Source organism: Ursus arctos, unplaced genomic scaffold (assembly GCF_023065955.2).
Source record: "Ursus arctos isolate Adak ecotype North America unplaced genomic scaffold, UrsArc2.0 scaffold_29, whole genome shotgun sequence".
NCBI lineage: Eukaryota > Metazoa > Chordata > Mammalia > Carnivora > Ursidae > Ursus > Ursus arctos.
Genome location: NW_026622974.1, coordinates 14,762,501 through 14,783,401, shown reverse-complemented (window position 1 = coordinate 14,783,401; position 20,901 = coordinate 14,762,501). Strand labels below are relative to the sequence as shown.

At 37.7% G+C, this 20,901-nt stretch overlaps 1 protein-coding gene across 2 annotated transcripts in view; it reads right to left on the bottom strand.

Annotated features, from left to right (window-relative positions):
- Positions 1 to 20,901, bottom strand: part of FAM83B (family with sequence similarity 83 member B) — a 79,137-nt gene that overhangs the window by 54,275 nt on the left and 3,961 nt on the right. For both annotated transcript variants that reach the window (XM_026507203.4, XM_057303978.1), the window contains exon 2: positions 7,707 to 8,210. In XM_026507203.4, the coding sequence (XP_026362988.2) occupies positions 7,707 to 8,162 (456 nt within the window). In that variant the 5' untranslated portion in view covers positions 8,163 to 8,210. The remainder of the gene's footprint in view (positions 1 to 7,706; positions 8,211 to 20,901) is intronic.

The following is a 20,901-nucleotide window of genomic DNA, read 5'->3' as shown; positions in this document are numbered from 1 at the left end:
CTATGCCCTCAGATCAGGACTGATCTCCAAGTCCAGTCTCTCTGTGTTTAGATTCAAATGTGATCTCTAGTGTCTATTCAGACATGTCTGTAGGTCTTGGTGGCGAGGTTACTAGTCAACCATCCTGGGGACGTGGTGAAAATAGGAACTTCCAGGCCTCCGTAACCTGGTCGCTGTGCTTCCTGATTCCAACTCTCTGATTACTGATGCCACCTTCAAATGACAATGCCATCATTCCAATTGCTCAGGCCAAAAATTCTGGAGTCATTTCATATTCTCTAACTTATTTCACACCCACAGTTACTGTCTTCAAAATATATCCAAAAACTAACCATCGCTGCTGCCATCTCAACCACCTAATGTATCATCATCTCAGACTTGAATTTTTTTCAGAGCCTCTGATATGCTTATTCTTGAGCCCTACCGTCAATTTTCAAAATCGCAGCCAGATGTACCCTTTACTATGGCATATATGAAATTGATTGTGTCTTTCTTGTACTCAAAATTCTCCAGTGGTTCCCTATTTTACACAGAGCATAAGCCAAGGTGCTTATAATGGCTCATGTGGACCTCCCTGTTACTTCTCTGAGCCCACCTACTCATCTCCTCTTTTAGCTGGGTCCAGCAACTGGCATCCTTAATGGCATCCTCTAACAAACATGAAGCCATGTTCCTGCCTTAAAGCTCACCCTAAGTCTAACCTGCTCTGCTGCGAATAGACGCATGGCTCATTTCCTCTTCCCTTGACTGTCGCTTTCTTGATGAGGTATACTCTGAGCACCCTATTTAAAAGGCAGACTAACACCATCACCACTCTCAACTCTCCTGACCCAACCATGTTTGTGCTTCTGTTTTCCTTTTCTCCTTACCACTTCTCATGTATTATCCTTATTATCTACCTTATTTGTATGTAAGCTCCATTCAAAGGCAGGGTTTCTTACATAGTTTACTCTCTTATGTATCCATAGAATTTAGACCAGTACCTGACATACAGTAGGCATTAAATATTTGCTCGAATGAATGAACACCTGCCGTGTTTTTTTTACCTATCAGGTTGTCCAAAGAGTGACTGATCCCCCTCACAGTTGAAGCCTGAAGAGGCCAAAGGACAACTTCATCATCTGACTGCCCTTCTCTAACTTCAAATTTCCCCCACATTTAAACTCAGGAGAACCCATTTCTTTTCAGTGCCTCCTTATGTAGTCTGCATCCTAGATACTGCCTCTCATCACCTTAATCATAACCTTCTGTCAGTGGCAGGTAGCTTCCTCTGACTTCTCACGGCAGCCCTTGTACGTGGCCCGTGTGGAAACCTGTGCTTCTACATCTCCACCGTCTAGTCTGCGTCCTAGATCCCCCCACCGTATCTTCTAAGACCTCCATCGAGGAATAGGCGGTCATCGCTACTTTCCAATCATGATCATTTTGGAGTCACGCCTATCACAAAAAAGCAGATTATCAGTAAAATATGGATGATAAAAATACAGAATTCACAGGGTGGTTGTGAAGGTCACTTTAAGGTAATGCACGTAAAGTGCTTAGCACAGCGTGTGACACGTATGTGCTCAGTGAATAACACCTGATACTGTTACTAGACTACATAATAAAATCCGTTACTCAAAACCAGATCCCAGTTTCAGTCCTGATGACAACAGCCAACATTTTTTTTTCAAGATAATTTGAAGAGTGACCAGTTTAAAAAAGAATAATATAAAAGTACATACCACATGCTGAACCTGTGGCAACTGCAGAAGGGGAGGCAGAATCCTTCAAATACAAAATGTCAGTCTGGCGTTGCAGCCCTCATCATCTCAAAAAGGCTCGCGCAGAAAACCCCCATTACATTTTACATCTCATTCAAAGGACAGATAAGTAAAGGACAGTCACATCCTTATTCTCAAGAAAGTTAACTTTTGATAAGAATCCTCAATGTGCACTTGAGGTCCTAAGCTTATCTCGTTTAGCTGCAAGGTATCTTTCATTTATTACATTTTAAACAAGAATGCCTATAAAGTCAAGTTATTTTCCTCTTGCCCCTGTTCTTTTCACTCCCTGCTGGAATACCACATGCTTCTTCTGCTCTGCAGAGTTATTTTTCTGCCCTGGCTCTAAAGGGATCTGAGTTTGGACACCTGGGTGACTCAGTCAGTTAAGCGTCTGCCTTCTGCTCCGGTCATGATCCCAGGGTCCTGGGAGCCCCACATCAGGTTCCCTGCCCTGCTTCTCCCTCTGCCTGTTGCTCTCCCTGCTTATGCAAGTGTTCTCTCTCTCTCTGACAAATAAATAAACTCTTTAAAAAATGAATGAATGACTGTGTGGTGTCATGTTTGACATGTCAACTATTTCATTCCATCCTCACAAGGAGCCTATGCGGTATTAGCATCTCCATTTTACAGATGGGAAAAATAAAGCTCAGAGAGGTTGTAGTATAATAGCTAATACAAAACAGCTGTTTGAGCTGGGATTCAACCCAGCCCTAACTGACTCCAAGACTCAGAGCTTTCATACCATTCCCTGAAGTCTTTTAAAAAACATTCTTTGAATTTGGGTGATTTAAAAAGAAAAAGAGAGAGAGACAGAAGCTACAGTGTTTTGTCTATACAAGTTTTCAAGTCAACTAAGGAAGCCCAAAACTTGATCTTGCAATAAGGTCAGAGTCCCTACATGGTGTCTTCCTTCCTCTCCCCTCCCTTAAGTAATTGTGTTAAAACTGTATATTGTTTCATGGCAGTTACTGCTAACAGTAGAGGAAGGGAGTAGGTAAATGAACTAGGAAGAATGTGGAATGTGTTACCCCCTGCATAGCACCAGGAGCTTGGTGTAGAAAGTGGATTCCCATACAGACACAGCAACAGTTAGCACAGTAAAGCCAGTGCATTTTAACAAAATCTTTCTCTCCCCTACACACACATTTGTGTGTGTGTGTGTGTGTGTGTGTGTATGAACATGTAATGTGTTTTAGAGAAGAGGTATTCAAATTAATGTCATAGGATAAAAACTGTCATTAAATCTGACTACACAAAAAAAATTTCTTGGAAAAAAACTAATTTTGACTCAAGTTCAAAAAATTAAAGTATTCACAGTGAGAGCTGCAACAGGGAGGGCAGAAAGGAAATTCTTAATGAAAATCAGGAACATCAGGGCAGTGATGATCCTAGCCTAATAAAGGCACTGATAAATACATCAATATCACTTAGCTAGGCAGGATATGATCACAAAGTTATGCAGATGGAAGTGACACACTATGACACAAAAAAATTATTCCTATAATGGACTAATTCAGCAAGGCGTATAACGCATTGAAATAATCCTGAATTGGTAAGCACTAGTAGAGATCTGGACAGCAACATTAGATTTAAAAACACACTGAAAGGCTTTGCTTCATGTCTTTCACTACATAAATGAAGATACCTGGGGAGGTGCAATGACCTGTTCAATCTCTAACTAGTTAGTGGAAGACCCCAGATAATAGAGCCTCTAGTCTAGTACTACCTTTATAATACCAGGCAAATCCCAGGAAAAGCCTCACCATCTGTTCACCTTCCCATTTGTGGCCATGGGCAATTGGTGGTTAATGTTTCTCTGTATTACTAATAGCTCCCCAGGCCATAACAGCCACACCCAACAGCAGTGACTCAGGAGAGGCAGTACAGAACAGCTCAGGAAATACTCTGCCCTAATTCTCACTAGATTCATGCTTATGTGTCTTCTTGAGTCCCTATTTCACAAGAGTAAGATTCATACCTCACAGAAGAAGCTAGCCTAGAATAAGGAAACAGAGGAAAACAGCATTCTGGTTAAGCATTCACATATTCAAGACAATCAGAAATCATAACTTTAGGGATATCCACTGAGAGGCTAGAAGAAAAATTACTTTAATGAAAGATGACTTTTTAAAGTAATTAGAGAGGATACTTTCATAAGAGGTGTTCACAGTAATTAAGAATACATGCATATATCATCTTGGGAACACCTCTTGAGAGACAAGTAATTACCTGGGAAAAGTCTTGCTAGACGCTATCAGATTATATAAAGTTGACCCAAATATAATTACGGCAACCACATAGGGAAAAATAGGAAGGAGTTGGAAAAAAGGGCCAGTAAATAAAAGTATGGTCCGTTTAGGGCACAAGTAAGAAGTTATTTCTAACTGGATTTTCCCAAAGGAAAATTCTCTAATAACAAAGTAAGCAGACATACAAAGAAAAACAAAAGGAAAAAGCAAGAAAACAAAACAAAAAACCTCTATACCATTTCTTTTTTAAGATTTTTTTTTTTATTATGAGAGAGAGAGAGAGAGAGAACAGCAGCGGAGGGAGAGGGAGAAGCAGACTCCCCACTGAGCAAGGAGCCCAATGTGGGACTCCATCCAGGACCCCGGGATCATGACCCGAGCCGAAGGCAGACCCTTAACTGACTGAGCCACCCAGGTGCCCACCGTTATACAATTTCTAAGTGACAACTGGCAAAAATAAAATGAGGAAATAAAAACAAGTCTATGGATCTTTGAAATACTATAAGGATATTTTGCTTATAAAAGTAGAGTGATTCAGAGACTGTGTGACTTGAGATAGAAACATGAGCATATAAATCAGTGAAATTTAAAAACAAAGTATTTCCAGTAAAGATAGGTATGATATAGTATCATTTTTATTTCCTTTCTCAAGGGACTGGAAGGTTAATTTGGTGATCAGAATTCCAATGCTTGGACCTCTAAGAAAAGCGTTTTTTTTTTTTTCATTTTTTTTAAGATTTTTTCCATAATACTTTTTTTTTTTAAATCCATAAGTACCTTCTGTCAATTGCAAACAGACAGTGAAAATGGACTTAAATTCTTCTCTGAGATCACTTTCCTTGGGTTCTGCTTTGCCAGTTCCTTGCGCTGCTTGGTTTGGCTTCGTAACTCAATAGTTTCATATGTTAATTACCTAAAGAATCTCCCTAAGAAATTTGAAGGCAAGACAATTCGTTCTATTCATTAAAATATACATTACTCAAACACTTTATGGAAAAAAATGCCATCCTCTTCATAATGCCATGACTAGTCATTGAGAGTTATCCAATACAGAGAGTTTTTCTGAAAATAGTCTGAAAACAGAAAGTTGACCCTGATAACTAATAAGCTTCCTTTGATTCCGAAGACTGTAAGAACCTGATTTATCCGCCGAGCAAATGATAGTCACGAAAACCCCACTTAATCTACAAAGCAATGTGTTCTGACAAGCTTTTACTTCAAAATATTTGCTCTTCTTATTTTAAATTTTTTCACAAGACCTTGTCTAGTTACGGGCATTAATAGTGTAACATTTTGAAAAAATGACTTCAATAACTTTTTCTTTCCTGGAATATTGGATCCTTTATCTTTAAATAGACATAGTAACACACAAAGATATTTCCAAAAGACTAAAGAAATATACATTATACACATATATAGACCACTTGACCTAATATTTAATGCATCTCAGTAGAAATTAAAACGTTCTCCAATGTTTTTGGAAAACAAAACAAAACACTGTTATCTGTTATGATTTATATTCAAATGCACAAGGTTCAAATGAGTCTCTTGGAAGTGGGAGTTGCCAGCAGACAATGACCAGGCAGAGGATATTACTTTTAGAGGCTCACGAAATAAATAGCTGCCACATTAGAAAGAAAGAAAGAACACATCAAATGGTCATGACTAATGTTCAGTTTCCAGTGAGTGCTAGCCCGAGAACTTATGATATGTCCTGAATTTCATTTTGCATCATAGAAACGCAATGCTCCAAAGGAAACTAGCTGTGGTGTAGGCTCATGAATTCGTAACTAAGTTTATCATAGTAATATTAATCTTCAGCGATGTTTTAAATTTTCAGTTATTATTACAGTTGAAAAATATACTGTCTCCTGAAACAGAAATTAGTAAATGTTATAGTACCTGATCTTTGTTACTCTACCTTTACAAGAATTCATATAAATTCTTGATTTTCATTCTGTTGTTTTACAAAATACAATTGTATAATGTGTCCACAGAGCATAGGACAGTAAAATATTAAAAATACTCGGGGCGCCTGGGTGGCTCAGCCAGTTAAGCGTCTCCCTTCGGCTCAGGTCACAATCCCAGGGTCCTGGGACTGAGCCCTATGTTGGGCTCCCTGCTCAGGGGGAAGCCTGCTTCTCCCCCTCCCTCTGCTGCTCCCCCTGCTTGTGCTCTCTCTCTTTCTCTCTGTTAAATCAATAAAATTTTAAAAAAGTAAAAGCACTCATGGTTCAATTCAGAAAATTGAACTGGGAGTTTAATTCATTCAATAAGTTTGGACACCTACCATGTGCTGATTTTGTAGCTAATTTTTAACAAATGGAATAGGTTAGTACTTTCTTTCATGCAATACTGCTAAGTTCATGGCTAAAAGCCAGGTTATTTGAGTTCAAAAGATATGGGGGGAAAAGTCACCTTACTTCTGCAAAGCCTACATTTGACATTAGCCTCAGAACATTGTGTTTCCCTAACATGATTGGGAGGCTTTTAGTTACCTATCTTGCAAACTATAAGGTCACTGAGAATTTCAAGGGTCTTATATTCCTGTACTTCATCAAACCAAGCTTTTGGAGCATTTCTGGGTCTTGGTGACACGAAACAAAGCAATGTCATATATGTGTGGGTCCTCAGGTCCCTTTTAGATCTACATTTCTATATTGCACAGCATCTGTAAGTTAGTAACCAGACACTCTATAGTGAAAAATTGTAACTCCTTATCCATTCATTTTAAAACTCTAGGTTGAGTGCAATAAACAGCTTAGGTAATTTTGTTGTAATCTCAAAACTGTCTACCATGGTACTGAGTACCTCGAAAATAGTTAATGACTTTCATTTGATTGATTAAAAGAAAATTTCTACAGTTTTATTTGAGCCCTAAAATAGAATTTCTGAGATTTATAAGCCAATATAAATATTTAATAAAGAGCACAGAGGCCCTAAAATGCTAAGTACCTCAGGACCTTACCTCAGAATTTTATATTGTCATGCCTGATTTTATACCATTTCCACACAACTGAGGAAATAAGTAAATCTATGGTTTATTTAATAGCATAAACTATGTCCAGAGCAAGAATTAGGGCTCAGTCCTTTTGAGTACAAAAAAAAATTTCACCAGATTTACCAGTAACACATTTCCTTTCAGAGATTAAGGAAAATGTAAGTGCCTTGAACTCAACGAATGCATCACATCATCTTGTTGCCAGTTCATATATCCTAGCCTTCACAGGCAGAAGAAGGTACATTAAAAGAAGGAAATCTCCTTTAGAGGGACCTAACCACTCTGTTAAATATACACAAGATATGGGAAGTACAACCCTCCTATGTATTCATATGTGTATATTCTGAGAATAATAGGCATGGTCCACACATACAGAGATTCTTTTAACATACATATCTGTTTTACTAGTCTGGTGCATTTTCCACATATTTCCTATTTTTCATTTAGAGTGGAATGAGTAAGTCACAGGGATGAAAGGTACAACACAGGGAATAGAGCCAATGGTATAATAGTGCTGTATGGTGACAGACAGTGACTACACTTGTGGAAAGCACCAGATAAGGTACAGACTTGTTGAATCCCTATGTTATACACATGAAACTAACGTAACATTCTGTGTCAACTCCACTCCGATGGAAAAAAAATTTCATTTAAATGAAAAATTTCATTTAGAAATGGAAAATAAATTACCTTTCTGGCTTCTTTGATCATCTTCCGAATAGTTTCCTTAATTGTAAGGAATTGTGCTCTCGGTGGATGAAAGAGGAGGTCTATATGGGTGCCTCCTAAGAGTCCCGGCATCACATACGGCCAGCCTAAGTCAAGATTTGGAGCTTCCACATCAGACTCAATGGGCCAGTAAGTCCCTGAAGATGAGGTATCATCGTAGGAGTTATCAGTACCGTGTGCTGTACTTTGAGCAACTTTCCGAACGTTTTTCAGAATATAATTAATTTCTTCCTCAGCTAGAAAGTCTGATACTCGTTCCTTGGCAAGAAATTCTTGGTATGCTTCTAACCCATGTTCAATTAGTGCATCAATGGCTACTCGATACCATTCCTTGTAGTGAGGCTCAATGTAATTGTCTGATTTACACTCATCGTTCAATGAAGACAGCATTGATGAGGTTTCCATGATTGCAAGCATCTGACAACAGCACGTTCAAATGTCCATTTGTGCAGTGATGAGAGGTATCTGGGTATTCGAAAGGAAGGAAATCAAGATCAGCTACAATTCTGTAATGAATTTTTCTTATGATCCACATCAATCAACATTTTTGCATTTACTCATTTCCACTACCAGTAACTCAATATGACACACACTTCACATTCAAAGTGGCATTAATTGCACCATAATTCACATTCGTATTACAAATAAGCTAAACAGATTCCTTTTACAAGCCACTAGTTGGTTTTCCTTTTCCAAGGTACCTCTACTTTCAGTTTCTCACCTAAGGAAAAACACCTTCCTTTCTCTGACACCCAAAAAGGTCATCCTTCTTAATTTTAATGTGGGACTACACATAGTCATATCAGTTTCTAGATGCTTTCTCGATTTGTGTTTTACAGTATTTTAAAATTGAATATAATCAGTACCTGGCCATCCATTAATATAAAGTTTTTACTAGGTACTTGCTATGCATATACTCACATACTAATGGGATATAAAAAGCATAAAATACTTGCCTTCCAGAAATGTATTAATTAGCTGAAGAGGCAAAACATACACACAAAACTGTCTGTTACCACTTTGAACAAAGCCATATACTTACTGCTAAGGGCCCAAATGAGTACTGCCTACAGTCAATGCTTTCAGGTTAAAGCAAGTAGAGATCAATACAGAATAAACGATTTATGTATATCCCTGTGCAGGACTTAGGCTTCAGCGGAACCTAGGGTGGTAAGTGAGAATATGATCAGGTGGGGGTGCCTGGGCGGCTCAGGTCATGATCCCGGAGTCCTGGGATCAAGCCCCACAATGAGATGGGCTCCCTGCTCAGCAGGGAACCTGCTTCTCCCTCTCTCTCTGCTGCTCTCCCTGCTTGTGCGCTCTCTCAAATAAATAAATAAAATCTTCAAAAAGAAAAAAAAAAAGAAAAAAAAAAGAATATGATCAGGTGGCAAGAAGGAATATTTTAACCCCACACAAGAGTGAAAAACATAGCAAAACCACATCATAGGCATGAGCTTGATATATTCATGAATTAGTTAAAAACAAAAACGAAAACCAACTTCGTCCGCTAGAAAGCAGGTTCCTTTCAGTAGGAATAGGAGACAAATTTGAATACACGATGGAGCCAGGTATGGGGGGGACACAGGAGATTTTTGTGATTCAACAAAACCGTCTTTAAAACAATTAGTCTGGCAGTATCAGGGGAATGGAGGAAAGACAAGCAGCTAAGTCTTTCAGTGCTCAAACACCCAGTCAAGAAGTGACAAGAATATTCAAGAGCTGGTTCAAAGTAAGAGCTCCTGAGATTTGATGGTTTGACAGCATTTAGGTGATGAAGAAATTTAAGATATCAAAGATAATTCAGGGATTTCTCCTAGGAATCAAATCTGCCTAACCAAGCTCATACCCCAACCCTCACAATGCCCACAAGCTGTCATTCATTCAATCCTTCACTGTGTAAGATACCACTCTAGACTTTATCTCAATCAAATAAGGGACTTTTCGATCTTCTGAAGTCATGCTCTCCATTGTGTAGATTCAGACAAAATTCAGCTCCATGAAGTGCTACTAGCACTAACAGCTAACTTGACTAAAAACATCTTTGTCAAGGGCCCTGTCCTAATTTAAAATTTTCCACTTAACAGCTTTTTCAGACTCAGGACTATCGAAACTCACCTGATTTGGGGGGGTAACCCACAAAGCCATTACTCTGTATTAACTCCTCAGCTCAAAGATGTAACAAGTCACTAATATGGAGAAGTTGGGAAGAAATGGAAAACAGGGCCACAAGTTTTGCTGAAAGGGTGGGGAGATCAGAAGAGTCAGCACACATACAAAGGCAGCTAATGAACAAGGAAGATAAAAGGAGCCTCTTGGCTCTTTTAATGGAGACGATCCTGTCCCCATCCCTAGGCTCAAAATTTTTACCAACAAACTCTCAAAGTATAGAGAGCCTAAAGATTAAATCTGATACCAGGAAAACAAAAACAAAAACAAAAACACAAAACCATGTTTATGCTACTGGCATGTACTGTGTAGAAACCAGGGATGCTGTTAAACCTACTTCGATACACAGGACAGCCATGTACATTCAGAAATTATCTGGCCCGAAAGGTCAATGGTGCCAGGCTGAGAAATCTTCATCAAGTTGCTCACTTAATATGCACCGCATTATACTACTAATTAATGACCTTGACCTTTTCGATTGTTCATTAAAGTTCTTTTTTACATCTAATACTGGACTAATTTTTAGCAAAGAAATAAGGTTTTTATTTACTTGACAGAATCAATCCATTGGATTACAGTATAGTTCCCTAAAGTTTAGTGAGGCATGGTGTCAATTTGAGAATTCCACTTCATGAAGGGACGGCATCCAGTGATCCCATGAAAATCGCATCTATTATTTATAATTGCTTAAGACAGTAGTTAACTACTGGTTGTTTACAAAAATCTTAAACTTTCTTAGCACTTATTTCCTAATTTTTAAAATTCAACTTTTGAGTTCCTATATCATGAGAAGTTAAACACCTATTATCTACTTAGAAGCTAAAATGCATGAAGTGCTTTAAAAAGCTGTATTGATTCCCAAGCTTTATATAGGTAAATATATACTCTGCAACTATAAAGAAATTCACTCTTGAGCTATGGGTAAACTGCAAAATCAGAGAGATCACAAGGACCATGAAAGTAAAATAAAAGCATGAAGACGAAGACGAAAAGTTAATTATGAGGGGAAAAAACTGATCAAATAGCAATGCCAGATACAATACAGAAGAACACATCATAGAAAAAAAATGCAATAGCTATGAGCATGGGAGTTGAGATATTTGAGTTAAGATAAAAAATAAATATGCTTGATGTTGTCCTGCTAGAGAAGCTATTCCCTCTAAGCACTGTCTAGAGATATGCATTTATCACAAGAACTGTTTACAATGGATAATGGTGAAGGAACCACTTACAAACAAATTTTAAGGGAGAACAGTAAGGTAATGGCACTTGCACAAATGGGTACTGCAGTAAAAGAGCACCTGCATTTAGTTACAGATTTAATATAGTACTCTCAGGAGTTCAATCACTGAACCTTTTAAGGGCTTAATTTGAGGACAAAATTAATTGGGTATGCCTTTAAACATGTAAAGGTGCAGTATTTTATTAATAACCATTAAAAACTCCTAGAAAGTATATAAACATACATAATAGAGTTAATGAGTAGAGAAAAATAAAATTTCACTATGATGTAAAAGCTAAACCGACCACTTGGCCCATCTGCTAGTTAAGTGACTCATTCCAAAAAATAGGCTTATAAAATATGGGATTCGAATCCATGCCTCAAAAGCATTACAAATTTATTTGATATTGAATATTTGGTGTCATTTGTGGAAAGCATAAATTCCAAAGGTATTAAACATTAGATTTCAATTCATGAGCTACTCTGGAAAACATTTTGGCAGTTTCATTATAAAACTAAATATGAAAATGACACACTTGTTTATGGTTTCTGATCTGAGGAGATTCATTGAAAAGACTTCTGAAAGAACAGGTCAATGGAAAAATGCTCCAAAGAGAAATTACAACGTTCTTAAACCACAAATAGTCTGAGGTTATGATTACTAATGTGCAAGAAGATGACCCAACGTCATGACTCTGAAAGAAACACAAAAAGGATCACAGCTGCTGGTATCTCTGAGGTACCTTTTCCAACCTCTGTCTTGGGCGGTTTCTATTCAACTACTAAATGCTGTTACGGGTTAAATAATGTCTTCTCACAAGGTCTGTTCAAGTACAAGCCCTCAGTACCAGTGACCGTGATCTTGTTTGGAAACAGGGTCTTCTTTGCAGAGGTAATCAAGTTGAGATGAAGTCATATTTAATCCATGGCCCACAACAGTTGCAAATTATATCTCTCTTTTTTCCTTGAATTTTAAGCTACCAAGATTGTGTTTGACTTTGAATTTGATTACCAGAAACTTAAGATGACAATTAAAACATTAAAGAAGATACTATTAAATTAAAAAAAATTTACTATAATAGTCAAGCTGCCAAGTGCAATTTGATATCAAATTTTGGCACCCAAACTTATTAAAAAATTCTCAGCTGGCTTTATAATAATACTTACAACAAAATGGCCCAAGAGTACAGATTACAGTCTTCCACAGGGTCTGATCTTCAGCAGGCCAAGGAATACATGAACACACAGCACACCCAGTGACAGGGTTCTGAATGTAAATATCTCCATATATCACAAATAGAATCGCCCACCTTATCAAACTCATGAAAAGGAAACTAAATACCTCCAATTCATTTTATAAATCCCAAATAAAAATTCCATTTGCTCAGTATCTAAACATTTATTAATTTATTTCATTTCTTTTAATTGGCTGTGGTATGATATTATTGATTTCCTATCAAAGTACTTAATTCCATGGTTGGTTTGTATTACCTGTTATTCAATATACCTCCCAACCCAGTTTAAACTATAGTCTAACCATAGGAACATACAGGCCCCCAATATATGTTAACAACATTAAAACGTACTCATTCACTGTCATTTGGAACCATGGAGTAATTCCTATAGAGAAATTCACAGAAAAAACAATAAACCCTCTTCTCAGCATATACTAGATAGTCAACCTTCAGAGGAATACTCTATGCATGGTTTAAAATACAAGTGGCATTAAAGCAAATTACTGTTTTACCAACACCTAAACAACTCCAGAATTGCATTCTATCATGATACTAGCATTCCAGAAGCTCCAGTGAATGAGATAAGATCATCTTAATGGGGTTGAATCTTGTGCTGTGAAGTGTTCCATCTTGTTCTGATCCTGATCAATACATGTAACAATCATTCGGATGCATCAATAGAAACACACTGATATAGTTGGCAGAAATAAACAACAGCATATACATTAGGAGCCAGAATTAATATTCAAAATGATCATAAAGTGGTGAAATAATAAGATTAAGTCCAACACAATAAGTGTAAAAGTTTTAATTTACATTAAAAATTAACCACGCAAGTACAGGATTGAGCAGCATTTGAGGCAGATTATGTCACGAAGAATAGCTGAAAAATTAGAGGGTTTAATCCAAAGAGAACACTAAAAGAGACACAGAAGAGTAGTCTTTAAATGTATGAAGGGGGAAAGCAGGGTTGAGTGACAAATCACTGGTTAGCTCAGTAACACAGAGGGGGTGAGAGGCCCTAAGTTCTGTCTTCTCCTCTGCCACATACTGGTCTTAAGATTTTGGTCACAAAATTTCAGGGCTCTAAACTGCATGTCTCTCACTAGGAAAATGGGTAAAAGAACAGTACTGTCTGCAAAGGGACTAAATGAGATAAAAGGCCCTCAACTCTGTATCAGCCATAAAGACTGCTAAAATAAATTGTTAGGTAGTAATGAAAGATGACTTCAAATACATCCATTCTGACCTCAGTGTGTACTTTCCGATCGATTAAATTCTTCTTTCCAGCTTATCTTTTAACTAAGGCAAAAGACCCTTCAGGCAAAGCACCCTGTGATGGTAACTGAAACTACCCCCTCAAGCAATGAGGACTGCCCTGAGCCAGCAAGACCCCCGTGTGATTGACCCCAAGACAATTATGGGCCTGACCTTTCCTGCCTCCCTGCAGGTACCCACTGACCTTTGTCCCACATTTTCCATATATAAACCTGGAAGTATGCTCAGCACTTTCTCAGTCTTTGAGGTGCTAGTCTACTGTCTCCCCGGTGGTGGCCTCACTGAAATAAACTTTCTCGTCTCCCCACCACTTCTCTGTCTTTGGATTTTGTCAGCAGCAAGTGGCCGAATCTGGTCTGTTTGGGACCTGAGAGCCAGGCACTCATGCACCCCCACACCCTGGTTATAGTAATATAGGAGAGAATTTTACTTAATAATAAGGCTTTGGGGGAGCCTGGGTGGCTCAGTTGTTAAGCATCTGCCCTCAGGTCAGGGTGTGATCCCGGAGTCCTGGGATGGAGCCCCACATCGGGTTCCTCTACTGGGAGCCTGCTTCTTCCTCTCTCACTCCCCCTGGCTGGCTATCTCTCTGTGTCAAATAAATAAAATCTTTAAAATAATAATAATAATAGTAATAAGGTTCTATTTTTCCTCTCACTTTCTTAATGAGTATCCTCTTTCTGTATGTAATCAAGCAGAGGACATATTTTTGAAAGAATCCTATAATATGTAACGAGTTGGGCTCCAGGACGCCCTTGCCAAAATTCTAAGATGATATTCATTTTGCCCACTGAAAAGATGTGTGATACCCACAAACTTGCTAATGTTGTTTGGAGGGAGGGAGACAGATAAAAAAAAGTGTCAAGGAACTGCCTAGTGTCCTTGTCACTTTCTCCTAAGTCAGCCTTCGCAATTCCGCTTCAATTTTTTTTGAGAGAGAGAGTGCATGTATGTAAGCAGGCCCAGGTGGAGGTGGGGGTGCAGAGGGAGAGGGAGAGAGAATCTCAAGCAGGCTCCATCGATCTCACACCCTGAGATCATGACCTGAGCTGCAATCAGACACTTAATCAACTGAGCCACCCAGGCGCCCCTCAGCTTCATTTTTTTGAAGTTAAATGAAGAATATTCTACCTACTCATTTTCAAATGCAAAACAAACAAAAAGCCAAGAAAGTCAAAAGCCACCTCTAGTAGTTTTGACAGCATGCAAAAATGCTTACATTATGATGCCCTATGGATAACAGGCAGGCTATCAAACTATGTGAGAGCAGAATTATAATTAAAGAAAATTCATCCAAAAACAAAAATAAAAACACACACATAAAAATGACAGTGGCTGCCTTGGAGACGTGGTTTTATGGGTGATTTTTTAAAACTCCTTTACCCTTTTTTGTATTTACCAAATGTTTACATACATACATATATGTACACATACATACACGCATACACGTATATACACATACATATATGTGTATATATAGATACATACATATACGTATATATACATACATATATGTGTAGATATAGATACATACATATATGTATATATACATACATACATGTGTATATATAGATACACACATATATGTATATATACATACATGTATATACATACATGTGTGTATATAGATACACATATATGTATATATACATACATGTATATACATACATGTGTATATATAGATACATACATATATGTATATATACGTACATACATTTATGTATGTATTGTTTTCCTTCAGGAAAAAAGGAATTTTTAAGAGAACTACTCCAATAGTTATTTTTGACCTGAGAATACCCTTCTTTGTCCATTCATGTACAAAGTTGCCTGTCAGAGGTAATTCAAAATGCTGCATATAAAACAGTTCAATAATTCTTACAGAGCAACACATGAACAAGTGCAGGATATGAGAAACTGAAGCTATATGGATTCAGGGACCAACAAGGAAAAAATAAAATAAAAATAACTGCATACACTTAATGAGGTCTGACTGAGTAGATCACTGATGTGCAGCGCTGTCCCTAGCTCCCCGGACTCAGAACAGAGTTACTGCAAGGAGCTCCCATAGCAATTTCTGCACATATTATCACTTTCCATGCACTATTTAAATGCATTATTTTCTACCTTCTTCACTATAAGCTCTGTGATGGTGGAGATTATCTGTTTAGCACATTAATGCTCAGTACATAATTGTTACATAACAAGCTAATAATATACTGCTTTAATAACTCAGCATAACAGAATGAGAGTTGATTAAATATGATAGGCCAAAAAAATCCCGAAGTATAATTTTTTTAAATGATAATATCCATGCAGAACTTTTTAAGACTGAAGCACATATTTGTTTCTATTAAATGGAGGTTAGTTTTTTAATAATACAAAATATTACCCACTGAAAAGGGTTTTTAAGAGACTAATTAGAAAAATGACTGAGCACTATAAAAGTAATTAGATCAATCCATAGATCTCTATTAAAAATAAACATAAATACTAATTTCAAACAAGTACTTTGTGAGAAGGATAGAAATGTAATCAACTGTCCTTTGGGAATTCTCCCTCAGAACTGGACTTTGAAATGTTTAATTATGTTATAGTCGGTCTGAAAATCATTTGTGTATTTAAATTAATCTTCATGAAACAAAGTTCTAAATCTTGTTTTTCAGCATAGTCATACAAATTAGCTGTAAAGTAGGACTTACTTCTCTGTTTTTGATATCAGTTCTGTTATTATATGAACTTACTTCAGCAGGAAGAAAGAATTCACTGGGTGTTTAAATGGATTATGACTATAGATGTTTAGCGTATCATTAAGGTGAAATTAGAGTAAACTATATAGTCCAGAGCAGTGCTGAGAAGTTTAAAAGTCCGTATTTTCCAACAGCGTAAAACAGAGCAGTGTGAGGCTTAAGTTTATCCAACACATCATTCAGATGCAAACCCAGATTCTGGTTTCAAGAAGTATGTAGATCTCTACCCTAAAGGGAGGCAAAACTCACAACAGGATCAGCTTTTTTTTCCCCCCCTTGAGAGTGCTACAGTCCTAGGGGAAATGATTTTTAACAGTGACTATTGTTGCTGCCAATGGTATCTGAAAATCATTGCTGGGATACTAGGTTGTAGGACAGAAGGCTAAGAATTTCCATCAAATGCCATCAAAGTTACTTATTTTCCTGCTGTCTGGGCTTGGACTTGGGAACTTGACTCAGCTGGACCTTCACTCTTCTCTGTCAATATTCTCCCCAGGATAATGTCATCCAGTCTTACAGCAGGAAATACTCTATATCCACGGATGATTCAAACATCTCCAGACATGACTGCTCCCCTAGGCTCCACACTCATCTATTCTTCTGGTTTCTGGACACCTTTCCTGGTTTACTTTCTTTACACTGAACATGCCAGGTTAATTCCCGTTTTAGGATCTCTGCACAAGTCATTCCAACAGCCTGGAATTATCTTTCTTTTCTTTCCTATCTTACTCATGTGGCACCTCCCATTTTTAAAAGGACCTACCCTCTATGCTATGTGCTTAATTCTATTACCTGGTTTTACTCAACTTCTAGCATTTATTATTATGTGAAAATAACCCAGGTATTTGTTTCCTTGCCATTGCCTGTATCCCCCTCACTAAAATGGAAGTTGATCAAAGGCCACCAAGCTGTTTATTCTAATTTATCTGTGCCACTGTCATATTGCGTATTCCTTACTTTGAGTATCACTGCTGGTCTTAGATAAGGCCTATTGTCTTACATTTTAAGTATGTTGGGATCTATGTTTCATTCCTCCCTCACTTGTAATCACAAAGGGGAAATAACTAGGGGTCTACGTATTCCCTCACTTGTTTGCCTTATCAACCCTCCCCAAGACATAATACCTATCCACAATTCCCTGCTCATCAAAGGAAGTGGGTGCAGGATCTTTCAACCTCAGTTTCTGAACTTCTGTACAATATAAAACAAGGACTTGATATATTTAGATGAGAGCACCACAGGCAACAAGGGCCCCACTGAGCAAAATGTTGAATGTGTCTCAGATGCCCTCTTGTCCCAGCTTTTGAGTCTACTTAAGACAACAGAAAGCCAATCTTGGTACACGCTGACATTTACAGAAGAACAGGTGCTGTAGGAAAACATCATAAACATGTGCTCCAATATGAACTATGAAAGTGGCTGTCCAAATACCTGTAACAAAAACAGTGTGCTTCATCTATGAAAAAGTGAAAGTTTGCAAATAAAGTGTCTTAAGAAAATGTATTTTCCTTAAGCATGTTGGGAATGACAATCAAAAGTCAGTGTTATAAGTATTTAGCGGCAACAAAAAAATCTTGGACTATTAAAAAAGTAGAGGAGTGGGACACCTGGGTGGCTCAGTCAGTTATGCATCCGACCCCTGATTTCGGCTCATGTCATGATCTCAGGATCTTGAGACTGAGCCCTGCGTATTGCTCCATGTCTGCCTGACCCTTTCCCTCTTCTCCTCCACCCTCCACCCTCCACCCCCCACCCCCCAGCTCTTGTGTGTGTTCTCTAAAATAAATAAACGAAAATCTTTTTTAAAAAAATTAGAGGTTTAAAACAAATAATATTGTAGAAACTATGCAAGTGGACATGTTTAGTTAACATGTCAAAAAATATTAAGTATTAATAATATATATAGCCTGCAAAGATTTTAATTTGTATAATGTAGTTTAATTTGTATAAAGATCTATATAAGTAAACAGAACATGTATAAAGCAATCCCAATGTCTAGTGATCCTTTATTAGTCTTTTCCCTCAGGATTCACTTTTAATTAAGCCTGCTTAGATAGCTGTATCACGGATGAAATGAAGAGCTTCTTTTTTACTTTGCCTCAGAAATTCCCCAAAATATCTGATTGGAAAACCAGCCCATCCTAGTTTAGACCTTGTGACCTTGTATTGTTTTCTTCATTGGCTCCTCTCACTTGCTTATAGAACCAAAAAGATATAAATACATGTTTTTTAAATGTGTAAAATGTTGCTGGATTTGTAAAGATGTATTTCTAGGTCTTGTGAATTACGTGTGAACAATGCTCCTTTGCTAAACTCCTTTGACAGTGGTTCTACCCCGGGCAACTATAATGACCGAGTGAAGACTGAAGCTTCTAAAGCTCTACTCACCGTTCCCTAAACCAGACCTGAACCAGAAACTGTACATGGCAGCTCTTCTGTTTCACTCCCATTTGTCTGTAAGGTCCATCCAGGTCAGTTAAACTGTGACAGAGAGGGAGACGATACCTCAAATCAGGATACCACTATGCTAGGATGTGAAAAAAATCAAACGTAATAATTACTTTAACTCAAGTAATTCATATTTTATCAAGTCATTTATTTTATGTGTGACACATGCACACACATAATTAAGATGTTCATGGGCTCCTGTCTCAACTTTTGTAGAACCATATTGTGGGTCCAATGGCCTCAGAGAGATTTTAATTTTCTTTAGTGTCAATTTCCTGCTGAGATTTTTTTTTTTAAATAAAGTTTCAATTATATGTATTAGTCCCTGACTTAGTTTTTTTGAATTTTGAACTTTTCTACATTAGACACTGACACTAAAAGGTACCTTTCCTGTGACAAATCCAGTTTTCAATCCATCAATTAACAAGTATTTCAACTTACTGCATAGAGGCTGTGGGCATGTCAATATCCAGTTTCACTAACACTATTATCCCTCTTTTTTACTATCTTATTTGCACCCTTGAGTATTTTATTGAAACTTCAACTTCTAAGTTTTAGGAAAATGGAAAAATGAAAGTCTTGATGTTAGTAAAATGCTTATCTAATAAGCTGAGTATAATAGAGGCAAAGATGGAAATGACTGAACATGCCAAAGTAGGCAAGTCCTGAATTTCAATCAGATGATCACTGTACACATGTTCTACTGTGAAGGTAAAGAACATGTTTTTTTTAAAAATATTTTCTTTATTTGTCAGAGAGAGAGAGAGCACAAGCAGGGGGAGCGGGAGAGGGAGAAGGAGAAGCAAGCTCCCCACTGAGCTTGATCCCAGGACCCCAGGACTATGACCTAAGCTGAAGGCAGACACTTAACTGACTGTGCCACCCAGGTGCCCTAAAGAACATTTTTTAGAATGTATAAAATGCCAGAAATATATTGTTAAATAGTGTATCTAATATTTAAAGTATAACTGGCAATTTTATTTATATTTTAACTCTTTTTTTTATAATATTTTTTATTATATTATGTTGGTCACCATACAGTACATCCCTGGTTTTTTTATGTAAAGTTCGATGATTCATTAGTTGCGTATAACACCCAGTGCACCATGCAATATGTGCCCTCCTTACTACCCATCACCAGCCTATCCCATTCCCCCACCCCCCTCCCCTCTGAAGCCCTCAGTTTGTTTCTCAGAAGGGGGAATGAAGCATGAGAGACTATGGACTCTGAGAAATATATTTTAACTCTTACAGAACAAAATTACCTCTGTAATAGATGTTACTTGATTTTCATATTATTTGAATTTTACAAATTTTTAGAAACCTACAGTGTACCAAAATAGAAAACTGTACTGATATTGAGAGATGACAGACAGAAACAAAGACAAACAGGTGAACAGATGGAGATACAGTCAAATAAATAGAAGTAGGGAACAGACGAGAAGGAAAAAGAAAAGATGAGAGGTAGGACAAAATGAAGATGAGCCTAAGGAGGAAAAGGAATGAGCAAAGGAGGGAAATGAACACAAAGGAAAAGAAAGAAAAGGAAGAGAAGCATGGAGAAGAAACAAAGAGGCCAGAAACCATACGATCGCACAAAGGACTAGCGGGACACTAAGAGATGAAGGAAAGGAAGACCGGAACCTGAAGCAAGGACGGAATCACTGGGGGACGTGGTCACTAGCTCCTGACTCCAAGGACAACCTGGTTTGATTTTTGTCTTTCACTAACAAATAATCCAGAAGTCACATTTATTCGAGAAAAAGCCAATTATTTTAAAACATCAGGAAACAGCTGCTGAATGAGTCAGAGGAGACTAAGTATTTGGAGCAATGCACTGTTAGGAGTGAAAGCCATCGCTGCTTGTGCATGGAAACCAACGACAGCCCGGACCAAAATTCCGCTGGGTGACTCTGCTGCAGCCACTGAGGTGGAAGATGCCACTCTGTAGTGCTTTGAAAACTGCTTTTTCTTCCCTAAATGAGTAACACTTATACCATCAGAGAGGCAACCTGACAATAGAGAACTAAAACTCTCTGAAATGAAAATTTGACAAA